Source organism: Poecilia mexicana, unplaced genomic scaffold (assembly GCF_051168715.1).
Source record: "Poecilia mexicana isolate PSO_F unplaced genomic scaffold, ASM5116871v1 scaffold_2, whole genome shotgun sequence".
NCBI lineage: Eukaryota > Metazoa > Chordata > Actinopteri > Cyprinodontiformes > Poeciliidae > Poecilia > Poecilia mexicana.
Genome location: NW_028263371.1, coordinates 8,920,549 through 8,934,436, shown reverse-complemented (window position 1 = coordinate 8,934,436; position 13,888 = coordinate 8,920,549). Strand labels below are relative to the sequence as shown.

General features: G+C 42.8%; 1 protein-coding gene across 6 annotated transcripts in view; it reads left to right on the top strand.

The window, feature by feature from the left end:
• The window catches only part of LOC106927587 (cyclic AMP receptor-like protein A), a 75,506-nt gene that overhangs the window by 46,314 nt on the left and 15,304 nt on the right, over positions 1 to 13,888 (top strand). For 5 of the 6 annotated variants that reach the window (XM_015003255.2, XM_015003310.2, XM_015003286.2 and 2 more), the window contains one exon: positions 11,447 to 11,594. The exons of the other annotated variant lie outside the window; for it this stretch is intronic. In XM_015003255.2, coding sequence (XP_014858741.2) covers positions 11,447 to 11,594 — 148 coding nt within the window. The remainder of the gene's footprint in view (positions 1 to 11,446; positions 11,595 to 13,888) is intronic. 6 annotated transcript variants of the gene reach the window in all.

The window sequence follows — 13,888 nt, the reverse complement described above, 5'->3', positions numbered from 1 at the left end:
AAACTGATGACTTGAATTGGGCTGTTTTGTTTTTGTTTGTTTTTTTGTGAAACACCATTTGAGCCTGATGCCTTAAACTACATGTCAAAATTGATAAATAAAAATTGAAATAAAAAAACAAAAGCATTTAAACTGTAATCTGACCAATAGTTAGAAAATTAGTAGCGGCATTTGTATACTTGCACGTAAATTCAAAATTAGATGGTTTAAAAAAAAAAAAAAAAAAACCTTCCCCACACACGCATTCACAACCAAACACAAACAGGCGCGCACCCGCCCAGCTCCCCCTCCTTCTGATCTTTCAGGCACGTCTTTAAATATTCATCACTCTGGCTGCTCTGAGAGTGCCGTAAACGCTGCCTCACACTCCAGGGAATCGCTAAAGCCTACTCTATCATCTGCTCTCCCTCCCCACCCTCTGTCTCTCTCTCTGACACACACATACACACGCATACACTCACTTTTAGCCGCAGCCGCTCACAAGGATAAACCCATGTGCGGAAACACTCGAAGGCACCGTCGGTGGCGTCAGCAGGCGCACGGCCGCATGCACGAAACAGTGAGGCGCTTTCTCAGAGGCCGACGACGGACAGATTTTGTGCTTGTGCGAACGAGTGTGTTTACTGGCTCCCAGTGCCGCGAGTTGAGCGGTGTTGTGTTCCAGGAAACAGGATGTCTCTTTGTTTGGGTTTTATTCTGGTGGTGAGCGCTGGCTGCTTTCGTCCCCCAGGGTCTCCGTGTGCTTCCATCCGCCGTCGCTGTGCGTCTGTGCCCATGCAGGTGTGCCTGTTGGCGTGTTTCTGCCTCATTTTTTTATTTATTTTTTTCTAAACAATCTGCGAAATGTTCACACGTGACACTGTCGAGAAGTAGAAATGCACAAAGTGCCTTTTTTGTGGGTCTGTCTGGAAAGGGATTCACGCCCTCGGTTGTTACCCCCATGCTGACCTCATGATCAAAGTGTGACCAAAGTAAATGATATGGTGTAGATATAGATCCGTTTATTTAGATGTCATTTCACTTGACATAAGGAAGTTTCTCTTGTCCAGGATTGAAGCAGTTTAGTGATTTTTTTTTCACACTTTTTGGGTGGCTGATCACATGCTCTTATTTAACAAAGGAAAGCTTGTCTTGAGGGGCCAGCAGACAACAACTCAACTATCAAAAGAGAGGCATTAACTAGATAATCAAATTATTTTCAGTCGCAACTTTGGGTTTTAACGCTTATTAAAAGCTGATAACTCGTACGAGCGGAGCTGTAGCTTGTTCCGGGATGTTGGTCTTGTTTTATGTTGTTTTGCAAATCAGTTCTTTTCTGTCTGAGTAATTTGCCTTTAGCGTGCCATTAAGGCTTTTTGATGTGTTTAGCTGACACCCGGATAATGGGCAAAAAACAGCCTTTGGTTAAGAGGAGTCGGATGAGAAGTTGCACGTTGAGTGAAAACTGGCAAAAACTGACCCAAAGAACGAACGTGAGCAATACTTCATTAATACACAAATATAACAATTTATCTCTCTATGAATAGCAGGGTTACAGTGTGTGAGTACTTAAGTTTTAACGTCTTATTGCACTGCACAATACGTTATATCCAAATCCACCCTAAATTGCTGCAGAAATGTTAAAACTCAGCCAGCTGACAACAGTGTGATACCCTACTACATGGCACCCCCGCTGGACCACGACCTGCAAAAAGCTGAGATTCACAAAAACTTGAGACCCCCTCCAAAAACGCTTATAACTGATTATTTTACCAGTTCATACACCAAGCATACCTTAATACGCATTGATGCGCACAGTGGAAACCGTCTTGGCACAACCGCAGAAGCTAACATCCTGATTTCCACTCTAGGGAGTACAGCCAGTCGGCGCCAAGAAAAATGAATGGTCCTCCTGGATTGGCTGCTTTGCAAATGCCAGCCAATAGTGTGTCAAGTAGCATTGCATCTAGGTATTTCAGCTTCCAAAGTACGTCTTCGTTGAAAAAAATTAGATACGCTTTATGAAATAAAAATCTGCACATAGGCGAATTTTCCGCAAATAAGTTGTAGATGTGTTCCACAGAAGAAGCAGCGAATAGATGAGACGATGAATACTGAACCACAAATAGGTGGCGGTCCATTGTACAGGATTTGTAAAACGTTTACATACGTTGAGGAGTAGCCTCCATATATGGGAGCGCCTTGGTTTATCACCTCAACACCTAGCAACCCAAATCATCATATAAACATGATGCAACAAGAGGCTGAACATGTCTTTTTATGCATTGCCTATATTTTGCTATATTTAAGTAAGCCGTTGTTGTTTGCGGGAAAGGCTAGTGACTTTGCTGAAAAAGAAAAAATTATGTTAGAAAAATATCAAACTAAAAGCACTCTGGTTGAATCACCTGCTGTCCTTTGGCATGGCTTACCTTTTTAAAGTTGCTTTTCTTTCTTTGTTTTCATGTGTAAAATGCAGAATGTTGCACGTACAAACATATTTGCACTACATGTTCGTATTTAAACTGAGATTTGGCGATAATTTTTAAAAACTCTTTCTAAAGTTTATGTCTTGGGGATGAAGATAGCCGACGATTCATCAGAACAGTGAATAAGAGCTCATGTACCCAAGCCCACTATGTCCTTATCTTTATTAGAAACGCAGTCGTATAGCTAATTTATTGACTTTCACCATGTTCTAGTAATGTTTTCCTGAAACTTGTAATAGAAACTGAAAAAAGGTATATGATCAAGAGAAAAATGGAAAATGGGTTCACAGAAAATATGAGCCACACCAGAAGAATCTGTAGCCTAGCATAGCTTTAGCCATGCTTAACGTTGCCATCTTTTGAATTACGATGTTCTTGTCGCTATTTCGCCCTGCTGGTACCTCATTGGTATCACAGCATTTTTGCGCTTGGAAGAAGCGCTGATGCTTTGGTGTAGAAATTTTTGAATATACGTCTTGGAGTGTAGTGGTGCGTTGGCTGTAGTTTGTGTTTGGTCATTTGTTTCCTTATGTCAGTGCCTGTTGACAATTAATCTTATGCTACTATAAAAAGCCTTTTGCTTTTTTACATTTTAATTAGGTATGCACCGATGTGACAATTCCACCAATGTGATATTAATATGGTAGATAACCAATATTTACAGATGGTAAATATTTTTCCCTACCCTTTCAACACCAAAAAAAAAACTACTGACATTTTTAGCAACAAGAACTGCCTTGTTGCTGAAATGTGCTATGCAAATAAACTTGATTGATTGCATCTCTGCTTCATTTAACACTACCCAAACGAATGCCACATGACCAAACCTTTCTCCCCCTTAAATATACACAAACAGCAATAATATGGAAATAAATACCGGTTTTTAATATCAGCACATTTTTACTTGTCGGGCCGTTACCTATATTTAAAAAAAAAACAAAAAAACAGACTAACGTCAGCCAAACCAGATGTTAATACTGATATATCGTGCTTCCCTACTTTTAAGTGGTTTAAGTTATAATGCATTTGTGGGTTTAGCAGCAGAACTACATATGTAGCTTGCATCTACGTATCTCATCTTGTTCGGTCGAGTTTATGGAGTGCATGAAGAAGTCTGGAAGAAACGTGCTTATTGGCAATTAAAAAAATAAACTTCTTTAACAGAAAGGAGCCTCAGTGATGTGTGAAAGTACCATTCACTCTCACAACAGCCTGTCACCCGTTCTCCATCCTGGTTGCCAGCTTGATCACACACCACTGTGGGATGGTAGCCCCATTCCTCAACCAGCATGTACCACAATTCACCCAAAGTAACCCCGTCAAATAACGGAGGCCGTCTCTGTGAAATCTTGCTCCGTCGGTGCAATCGACATCCTGAAGGAGTGGAGACATGGGACTGCAGGTTACGGAATCTAATCTTGTTATCTCTCTGCAGTGAGATTCTCTTTAATGATGCCAAGCCATTTTATTCCCAGCGAGTTGCAGCGCCACATCGTCATCACTGCTTACACCGAAAGCTGTTTGAAATTGGCAGAGAGGATTTGGCAAGTTTGTCATGGGTGGAAGGCATAGTCAACCCTGCTGCCCACAGATGCAGCTTACTTATAAATGAAGCACCTTATAAGGTGAGAGAAACAGAGTCTCCAACATGTGTGATTTGTTGTAGCAAGTTGCCAAATCTGTTTAAAGGCTTTAGCCTTTAGGTTAATTTGCCGTTTTGTTTCAGAACTCAAACCTCTAACTTTTGTGTCCGACAGGTTTTATTAGAGGCTGTGTCTCGCCTATAGCTTAGACAGGAACCAGTAACGTTTGTCACCAGTATCCCTCGTACTTGGAGAAAAGTTCAGAGAGGCCGTCAGCAGAATAACTGCAGACAGCACGAGGGGCTCTCTGTCGGAAAATGAGGAAGTAAAAGGCAGTCAGTCTCGAGAGGAGGAAGTGCAATCGAGTTCAGGATGACTGCTCTGTCTGGCTGCCCTTCCACGCTTCGGGAAGGAGTTGTCCTCCGAGCCGATCAAGTGCCGTTCGCCCGCCGCTCCGAGGATGTTCGGCACAACAATTAGAGGCAGGCGAAAAGGTGAACTCTGTCAGAGAGGGGGAGGAGCGAGGCAAATTGATGGCTTGGGTAGTGGTACGGACTGAATGGCAGGGTGGGATATTGGAGGAGATCGGGAGAGGTGGCAAATGAGGGATTTAGCGCAGACTCTGGAGGGCGCCGAGAGACGGGTTCAAAGAGTGACTGACAGCATGATAGATGGAGGGTCTGAATAAGTGAGCGAGGCGCGGAGATGCCGCGCGAGTGCTAATGATTGATTGCGCCCGTACAGTCGGTGGCGGGCCGTCGCTACGGAGAGCGGCGTAGCGCTCCTGCGTGTTTATGATCCCTGCATGTGTGTGTTTATTATGGTTGACCATTTGCTCCTGATATTGTATACACAATATCATCCCTGTTGCGAAAGCCGCCCGACTCCGGCACGCACGCAAGCCTTGTCAGGCCTTGGACGCACACACATACGCGCACACACACACACACATACACACACACATGCACAGCAGGCTCAGCCAGGCATCGCCCGCAGCCACACTCTCCTTCCCACCGCTGCCTCCCTCATTCATCTTTCATTAGCCTGGCTCACACAGGAGAAACAGCCTGCCTCACCCCCCTCCTTCACCGCACGCCTCCACCCTTCTCATCTAACCTCTTTGCCTTTCTTTCCCCGTCTTGTTTTATCCCCGGTTTTCCCGCTTGTTTGTCTTGCAGCCTCCTATTTTGGAAATCCGTCTTCCTTTGCTCAACCTCACCCCTTCACCTCTTAGCCTTGCTCCTACTCATTTTCACTTCTTCATCACGCTCCCTTCTTCTTCTTTCCTGTGCCGTGCTGTTTTCTCTGACACTCTTCTCCCCCTCTCTCCGCTCCCTCCCTCTCTCTCTTTTTCTCTCTCCCTCGCCTGCTCTCTTTCTTCCTTTCATTTTGCTCTCCGTCTCTCCCTCGATGGAGGGGAAAAGGCTCTTCGCCTCTAATTGCGGCTGTTCCGTTGCCATGGCGCGTGTTGCTCAGCGCTGCGAGGTGCTGTCTGAGTGGTGTGTGTATGTGTGTGTGCGCACGGCAGGCAGATGATTGCTTGCTGCCAGCTCTCGTTTCCCGGACGCCGATCGTGTTTCTTTGCGGCAGCAGGGAAAAAAAAGAGAGAGAGAGCGGGGGAGAGAGAGAGACGCCAGAAATAGCCCCCCTTCACACAGACCCAGTCACTCTCCTCGCTGCGCTGTCAGATACTCACACATGCGGAGGGACGCACACACACACACACACACACACACACACACACACACACACGCACAGCGTTTCCTCTCTTTTCTGATATTTTCCATGCATGCGATCCAGGTTATGCTGTGTGCAGACACCTCCTAGCACACATACATACACACACACACACACACATGCACACTAACACACACGCACTCTAACACACACACACACACACACACACACCCAGGCGTTAATGCGTGTTTAGTTCTGTTTGCACACGTCCAACTTCCTCTGCCTGACGATGAGTGTGAGTGTGTGTGTGCTTCCTTCGTCTCTCCGGAGGTTCTGTGGGGACTCTGATTTATTTCACCTTTAATGGGAAGTGAAATGAATGTGAGCAGCAGCTGGTCTGGTCCTCGGAGATACCGCGGTACGCTAACCCAGAAAACAAGCAGCGTTGCTCTGAAATGGCCCTCACTCTGACAAGCGGCAACACACGCCACTCTACGCTCCATTGGCTGCACTGTTGGTTTTATTTAAAGCCGTGCGCAGACACTCCGTTAACACCCCTTACCCGGAACGACGGAAAAGCCGTGGGCTCTCTTTTAACAGGTGTATCTCCCATCTCTGCCCATCCAACTTTTCGGGTTTGCTTTCTCCACTCACAACTTTTTATAAGGGGAGTTGTTGGGAGGTAAATGGAGACAGATTAATAGCAAATAAACCTTGAAACCTCGACGCTGTAAAAGAGGATAAGGGAGGATTATAAGCAGATTTGTGGACGAATCGCTCTAATCATCTGCTGTTCTGTTCTCCCGCAGTTGTCGAAAGGTTTTAAGGGAAAGAGGAGGGAGAAGAAGAAGAAGAAAAGCTTCTTCTTGCTAAGCTTAGTTTTACAGTTGGAGTGCCTCTTATTTTTGATTTAAAAAGAAAATACTAAGCTTTTTAGACTCCCCGCACTTCATCAGATTGCTCTATAGATGTTGTCGGCAAAGTTGCAGAGCCCAAAATCCTCAATAAATAGTGCTTGTGTTTTGCAGAGAAGACCTTGGGCTTGAGCTAACTCAAGTGCATTACTTCACTTAACATTTCAATGAGACCTTTTGGTATAATGCGTCTCTGTTGGTTTGGCTAACATGCTTTAAATAATGGAAAAACATGGTATGACAACATTACCAACAAGTCGAAGCTTGTTGGCAACATTTAGGTTTGATCTTGTGTTGGAAATATTCATCCACCTCACTCTCAAAATAAATGCAGTTATGAGGATTGTTGTCTGTAACACACTTCAGAAGAACTTGCAGATTTAATTCTGGACTGTGGTAGATTATTTATATAACTTTTATAACTCCGATGTTCTTCCAGGGAAGCCATTTTTTGTTCATCTGGATGTGCTTGGAGTGCTTTCTCTACTGAAATATGAATTCCTTTCTTCCCAAAACTGGAAATGTTCACAATTTCATCCACTTTTGAGGAAAAACACCAATTGCAGCTGAATAAAAGGAACCCCAGACTATGACGCTGCCACTAACCTGTTTCTCTGAATGTGTGATTGTTTTTAATTTGTGCCAATTTGTGCCAAATGTTTTTGGAGTTGTGGACCAAAAGTCCAACATATTCAAGATTTTGACATTGTTTTCCTGGTAGAATACTCTAACAGGAGATGTCTTCATCTCTTCATGTGGATTTTTTTTTCTACCCTTGCCCTGACTCATTCTTTTAAACTAAGAGATTGCTTTATTCCTTTGGATCCTGTGACTTTAGCTGAAGTTTTGTAGTGTATGAAAAGTTGTACTTGGATAGCTGAATAGGAGATTCTTTAGTCGCATAGTAGTTTAGCAACCAGGTTGTTAAATCTTCTTTCTGGCCCAAAACAGATGTTTTTCATCTAAAATGTGCAGTAAATGTCACTGCATATTTTAGGTAAGCTTTCAAAAATATTTATTTTTATCTCATTTTATCAGGGGTGTTTACACTTTGTAAACTGCCATATGTCGCATCCATGTGTTGCCTAATCATAATAATTTGAAGTTTTTGTCGTTCTGTGAACTTTGAGACTCACAAACAAATGAACTGCAAATTAAAACGTAAAAACTAGGCGCGGTTTCATGACGTTTGTGGAAAAAACGTTTACACGGCTGTACTTTTGTCCTGTGCACTCATTCCTTTTCATGTTAAAAACGCTTCTGACTAAATGTCCTGACAGGCGAGAGCTTCTGCAACCTATAAGTACAGAATATTACACACTGATAAAAGCTCTGCGGAGGCTCCCTTGATGTGACAAGAGAAGCTCTTTTCAGAGGAAAACTCAGAAATGCCCTCTTCAGTAACTTGCCATGTTTTGTACGCATATTATTGTGAATATTATAAATATTGGCAGATTTGCAATTTGCTTATTTCAACCTTTGTGTGGAATAATTGCATTCTCTACAATTTTTAAAAATTATTTTCACAATTAACAGTGAGGTTTAATATCTCATCCTTCCATATTTTGTCTTATCTGCGCCATTGGTGAAAGTATAGGTTGATCTATTTGCTGAATTGCACTGCGATGTTGCCAATATTACATCTCGAGAGAATGATGGCGTTAACATTAGACTAGTTTTTATTGCTTCAAGTCTCTCAGGATAGACTTGACTTGGGATTTCAGATATTAAGTGAAATATTTTAATTTGGTTAATTATTTGAATAAGCCGTTGAGGTTTGAACCCCTCAGAAACACACATGCACACAGTTCCACACATGCACAATGCACACACTGTACACTCCCACACAGAAAAAAAAGAATAAGTGTAAGCCATTCACACATTTAATAATGTGTTTATTTTGTCCATTACTCATGCAGTGCTAATTATTGTAGCTCAGAATATGGCAGTATAACAACAAACTGTTTCGTAGTTTTGGGGAAAAAAAACAATGTCATATGAAGTGATGGGCAGCACCAGGAGTTTTACCTTAATTTAGGGGAAGGAACGCATAAATGACCTGAAGTTCATCAGAGCTAATTTTGGCAAATGTCAAGGTGAGTGACTCTTTGTCAGTATAGACTGTTATTTTATAGTCACAGTCTATGATAAAGATTTAAGTAGGTAAAAATTTAAGGAATGTTATTAATGGTCATTGCTGCAACATTTGAGTAACAACAAATTATGTTACTTTTGCAGCACTGACATGCAAGGTCAGATATGCAATAGTATGAGGCTATTGTATTAGGAGGTTAGCAATGATGTTGCTAGATTTCTTAAATTTAATATTGGGAGTAACCGTTGTTCAAATGTCCAGTGCCCTTTTGTTTCCAGAAACATATTTTGGATTTTCTTTCATAGGTTGAGTTTAAGTCCTGATGATGGGTTTCTATTCTTGTTTTTACCCTTTGAATAATTGAAAGAATGGATATTGAAGAGGTGTTGGTCATTTCACCCCTTTGTCTCGAACTTTTGTAGATTTAGTCATGCAAAAACCGTTTGCTGTTGGGTATTTTGCAGTCTCAAACTGTACCCAGTTTCACACCGGCTTTGACAACCACAGACGTAAAGAGTCCGTTTTCGATTCCATTTCTCTACAATACATCAAGCCTCTATCCTCATCATGCTCATCGCTGTATCACTCTGTCCAATATTACAATTGCAAAGGACAGTTTTGATGCTATACTGCCAAGCCTATAGTATTTCAAGTGGCACACAATAATGCGTTGTATGCAAATAAAGATCTGGTCAGTTCGGATGGACTCTTGCTGCACCCAGTGACGAAACCTGACAAACATTAGGTTGGCGCAAAGGCTTGGAAAGTGGTGAAGAAATCATGGTGATGGAAAACAGAGGAGAGTGTGGAAAATGCGGGTTAATTGCAGCCGATATTTCTTGACATGCAGCATGATTTCCTAATGTAATGCAGCTGTATCATCTTCGTAATATACTGTAAGGAGATGTGTTTTTATGACTCCGGTAAATCACATCTACCAGCTGTAGGTTCTTCTCTGTTATTCTGGCTTGATCTGGGGCTTTATTCTGTCACATTTCATCATAATCAACTGGCCCAGACGAAAATCTGAACCAAATTCGATGGGGTGTGACTCAAAAGTTTTCAGAAAATAAAATACTATCAAATTAAATAATTAGTGAGATTTGATCAATTTTGTTTTTGTCCATAGTTCCGGAAAGAACTCGTTTAGAAAGAAGAATAAACATGAGAGCAACGGTATAAACGTGCACTGGTATAAAACGGAAGAAGGGAACAGAATGAAATGACAATTCATCGGTGGGAAATGTGCCTTCCAGCCAAGTCTGAAGTTGTGTTGCAATGAATGATACTGCTGCAGGAAACGTTTTGGACGGAGTGTGGGCTCAAAACTTGGTGTGCGCACGTTGTGTTTTGTAGCTTTGCTGATGTAATTGCAGCTGCGAGGACTCGTTGTTTGTTCGTGCTCATGTGGTGCTGGTTCCAGAGATGTCACAATGTTGGCAACACGGTTATGATATGATTCATGGGGAGGATAGTTGAAACACAACAATGGTGTTATTGCCAAAGATTTCACAGACACACACACACACACACGCACACACATAAAAAAAAAAATCATTATCACAGAAAAAGGAAACAGATCTTCTTTTCTGGCTGTCAGCCAGTCGAGATGAGTGACTGCAGAGTCTCACGTAACACCTTGTAACCACAATACAACAGTGTTGCTTTTCTGTCAAATGTTTGGTTTGGTGTCTTCCTTCCCCGGCGGGGACGCAGGCGGTCTGAGGATAACTTCCCCGACCCCAGAGGTCAACAGCTGTGGCCACTTAGATCCGGGTGCACACCCAACCTCCAAACAACGCCGCATGCAGGAAATGCCATGAGTCGCACACGGTTTGATTCTCCGGCTAATAGATCAATAAAAGACATTAGTGGCAGGCTAACCCAGCAAGCAGTGCTAATACAGGGTTAATCCAGGGTTAATGGCTGAGCAGCATTGTTCGCGGAGACGGCTATTAGTTCTCCGCAGCATCTCACAATAATGCTCCCCCCGCCCCCCATCTTGTCGTACCCCGTCTTCGCAGGGACAGAAGCACAACTAAAATGTTGGGTGGTGGGGGGCAGGCGGGGAAACATACGCGATCCTCGTCTTTGAAAAAAAAAAAAAAAAACACACATCGACGGTTAAACACAAGCACGCAGGGGAGACGGAGTGTTTGCAGAGGATAGGTCAAGAAATTAGCGTGTGGTAATGAGAGGAGATGCATCGTTGAAACTGTGGTCTGGAGAGGTGGAAACGGAGCTGAGAGAAAGTGGTGAGAAAGAGAGGAAGCGAGTCGAGCGCTACACATCTCCCCGTCCTTGTAAAGTGCTGCGTGCTGTCGGAGCAGCAGCCAAGAATGTGTCAGCCCAGCCGTCTCACGCTGCCTAATGGGCTCTTAAACGCTGATATAAAGCTCGCTCGCTCTTTCACCCTCCCCTTTTCCCTCTCTTGCTCCTTCTTTTTCTGCCTCCGCCACTTGCTCTCATTACCTCTCGTTCTCACCCTGTCCCTCACTCTGTCACTCACTTGTCCTCTGCCTCGCTTTCTGTTGCTCTATCAGCCTCTTGCTCTTTTTTTTTTCCTCGTCCTGTAGCTGTCTTTCTTCTCCTTTAATTACTTCGTCCTCACCTCTTTAGCTCTCCTGCAGGTTGCTTCTTTTATTTAAAACTTTTTAACATTACAACTCAGCACTTCCCTGTGTGTCTTGTCCTGTCCTCCTCCACCAGACTCCATAATGCCTTCTACCCTGAAGAACCTTCGTTCCCTCTCACCCTTTTGCACGTCCTGTCAGCACCTCTCCATGGTTTGGCCAATGCCTTTGTTTTTGGCCTGGATAAGGAGTGGTGGAGTCTGCTGAGCCCAACTGGATTGCAGGTACAGGAACTGCACACACACACACTTGTGTAGTTTCGTTTTGTAACAACGCTTTGTTGCTGCAGAACTCAGGATGTGCACAAAGATGAGCTCTCAAAATGGAAGTCGGTCTGACTAAATGTTGGACCCCACGTTGTATATACATCACCCTCAAACTATTTCAGTCATATTTTATTTTTATTTTGTTATTTTGCATATAAAAATCAGAAACTTCTGCTGTGCATTTGTACTCCTCTCATACCCCTAAATCAGATCCAGTGCAAACAACTGCCCTCAGGAGCCACCTAATTAGTAACTAGGGTCCACTGTGTACTTTAATCTCAGTGTAGATCCAGCTGTTCTCAGAGGTTTGCTAGAGAACATTAGTGAACAAACAGCATTATAAAAGAAAATGCTGCAGAAGTTTGAGAGTGGAATGGATTGTCACCTTCTTCTGGGAAAACATATGATTATAGCAACAATCATATGTTTGTCACTCAAACATATGAGTGACAATGTGTGCTAACAGTGGTTTACTTTAGCACAAGAAGTATACCACCAAGTCATGTTGACTTAAAATAAATTTGACGTCGTTGCAATTTAATACCTTGAAATTTGGGCTCTGTCTCTTTAAGAAGTTCATGGTCTTTCTGAAACTCCGCCTTAATCGTGTCATCACATCAACATTCCTCTTTCAAGCGTTTAGAAACATTCGTCGTAGAACAGGACTGATGAGTAGCTCACATAATGAGCTCAGCAGATGTGCAGTTCCACCAGGTGTTTGCTAATTGCTCCTGGCTAGTCTAAAGGAGCTGAGTGGTGGAGGCATTGGAGAGAGATTAAAGGACTCCTCAAAAATACATTAAAGAATCAGAGCAACACGCCAGGTACGTTTTTGATGAGGGAATAACATTATAACATGATATAAATCGCAAAAAAGTCAATTTTACACAACACTTCTCCTTTAAGAACAAAGCAAATGGATGTGTTAAAATGGCCTATTCAAAGCCTGGACCAAAACCTAATTGAGAATTGGTGGAGATTTATGCTCATGAATGCTTTCCATCCAATGTGACTGAACTTGAGTTATTTTTGGAAAGAAGAATGGCCACAAAGTTCAATGTCAAGGTCAAGCTGCTGGAGTTGGCCTCAAAGACGTGCAACCGTAGTTACAGTGAAACATGATTCTGAAAAGGATTGGCTGAATAAAAATGGACACAATATTTGGAAAAGATTATTTTTTTAATTTCTTACATTAACAGGGTATGAACACTTGTGCAAAGACACACACCTGTAGAGAGATAAAGAATCACACTTGAACAACCAGGTGGAGTACACATCGGACAGGTCGTCTTTACTTTACCAAGCACGACTCCTGCACCAATCTGTGTTTCGCTTAAACAAAAAATACAAGTTAAAGGGTCACTTATACGATGCATTTTGAATGTGCATCTGCAAAGAGCCGGAACAGGTTTTCTTCAGAGCATTCCAAGAAGCTTTCCCTCCGCAGGCGCGCGGGCTGACAGACAGTATGATTACAAGGCTCCTTAATTTATTGTTTTCTGCAGGTATTCCTGAACGGCTGAAGCATATTTTGCATTTTTTGCCTTTGCAGAGACAACAACGCCAAATTGCACTTGTCGCCTTTTTAACCTTGGCGAGATTCTAAACGGTGCTTCACATGGCGCCACTCGTTCATTCATTCACACGCTCATTCGCACTTGTTATTCTGTTCGTGCGGCACTTTTCTCTTTCTCCCACTCTTTACCTACTCTCACATACAAACATGCATCACATCAATGAGCGTCATTGTGAGAAATGTGGAGTTCGGTGTCTAACACAAGGTCTCTCAAACAAGAGGGTGGGGCGGGGGAGGGGGAGGATATTTGACACATTTGGAGGAGACCCAGTGTGCATGGGTAGGTGGTCCGAGTCCAGGTTCGATGGAAATCTTTTGTTTTTGTTCCTTTCTGGTGCAGTGTTGAGTTACTGATTATTTTTAATGCTGGCTTCCGCAAGCATGCGAGTGTAACTTAATCCAAAAACTTAATTTGACTTAAGTGTAAAGAGGCGAATGTGACAATGTGTACTTATCTAATCTTTTTAATTAAATGTGCAGATTTAACTCAGTACTGCAGGTCATTTCACACCTATTAATTACCGATTGCAATGTATTTATCTCCCTAATTGCTTCCGTTGCTTGTGTCTCTGATCGGTCACTTAGCTCAAGTTGCGGTAAATTGCAGTTTTCCTACCTGCCTCGGTTTGCATAGAAGCATCGCTATTCTTCGGTCCCCAAACTACTAAATAGTTTT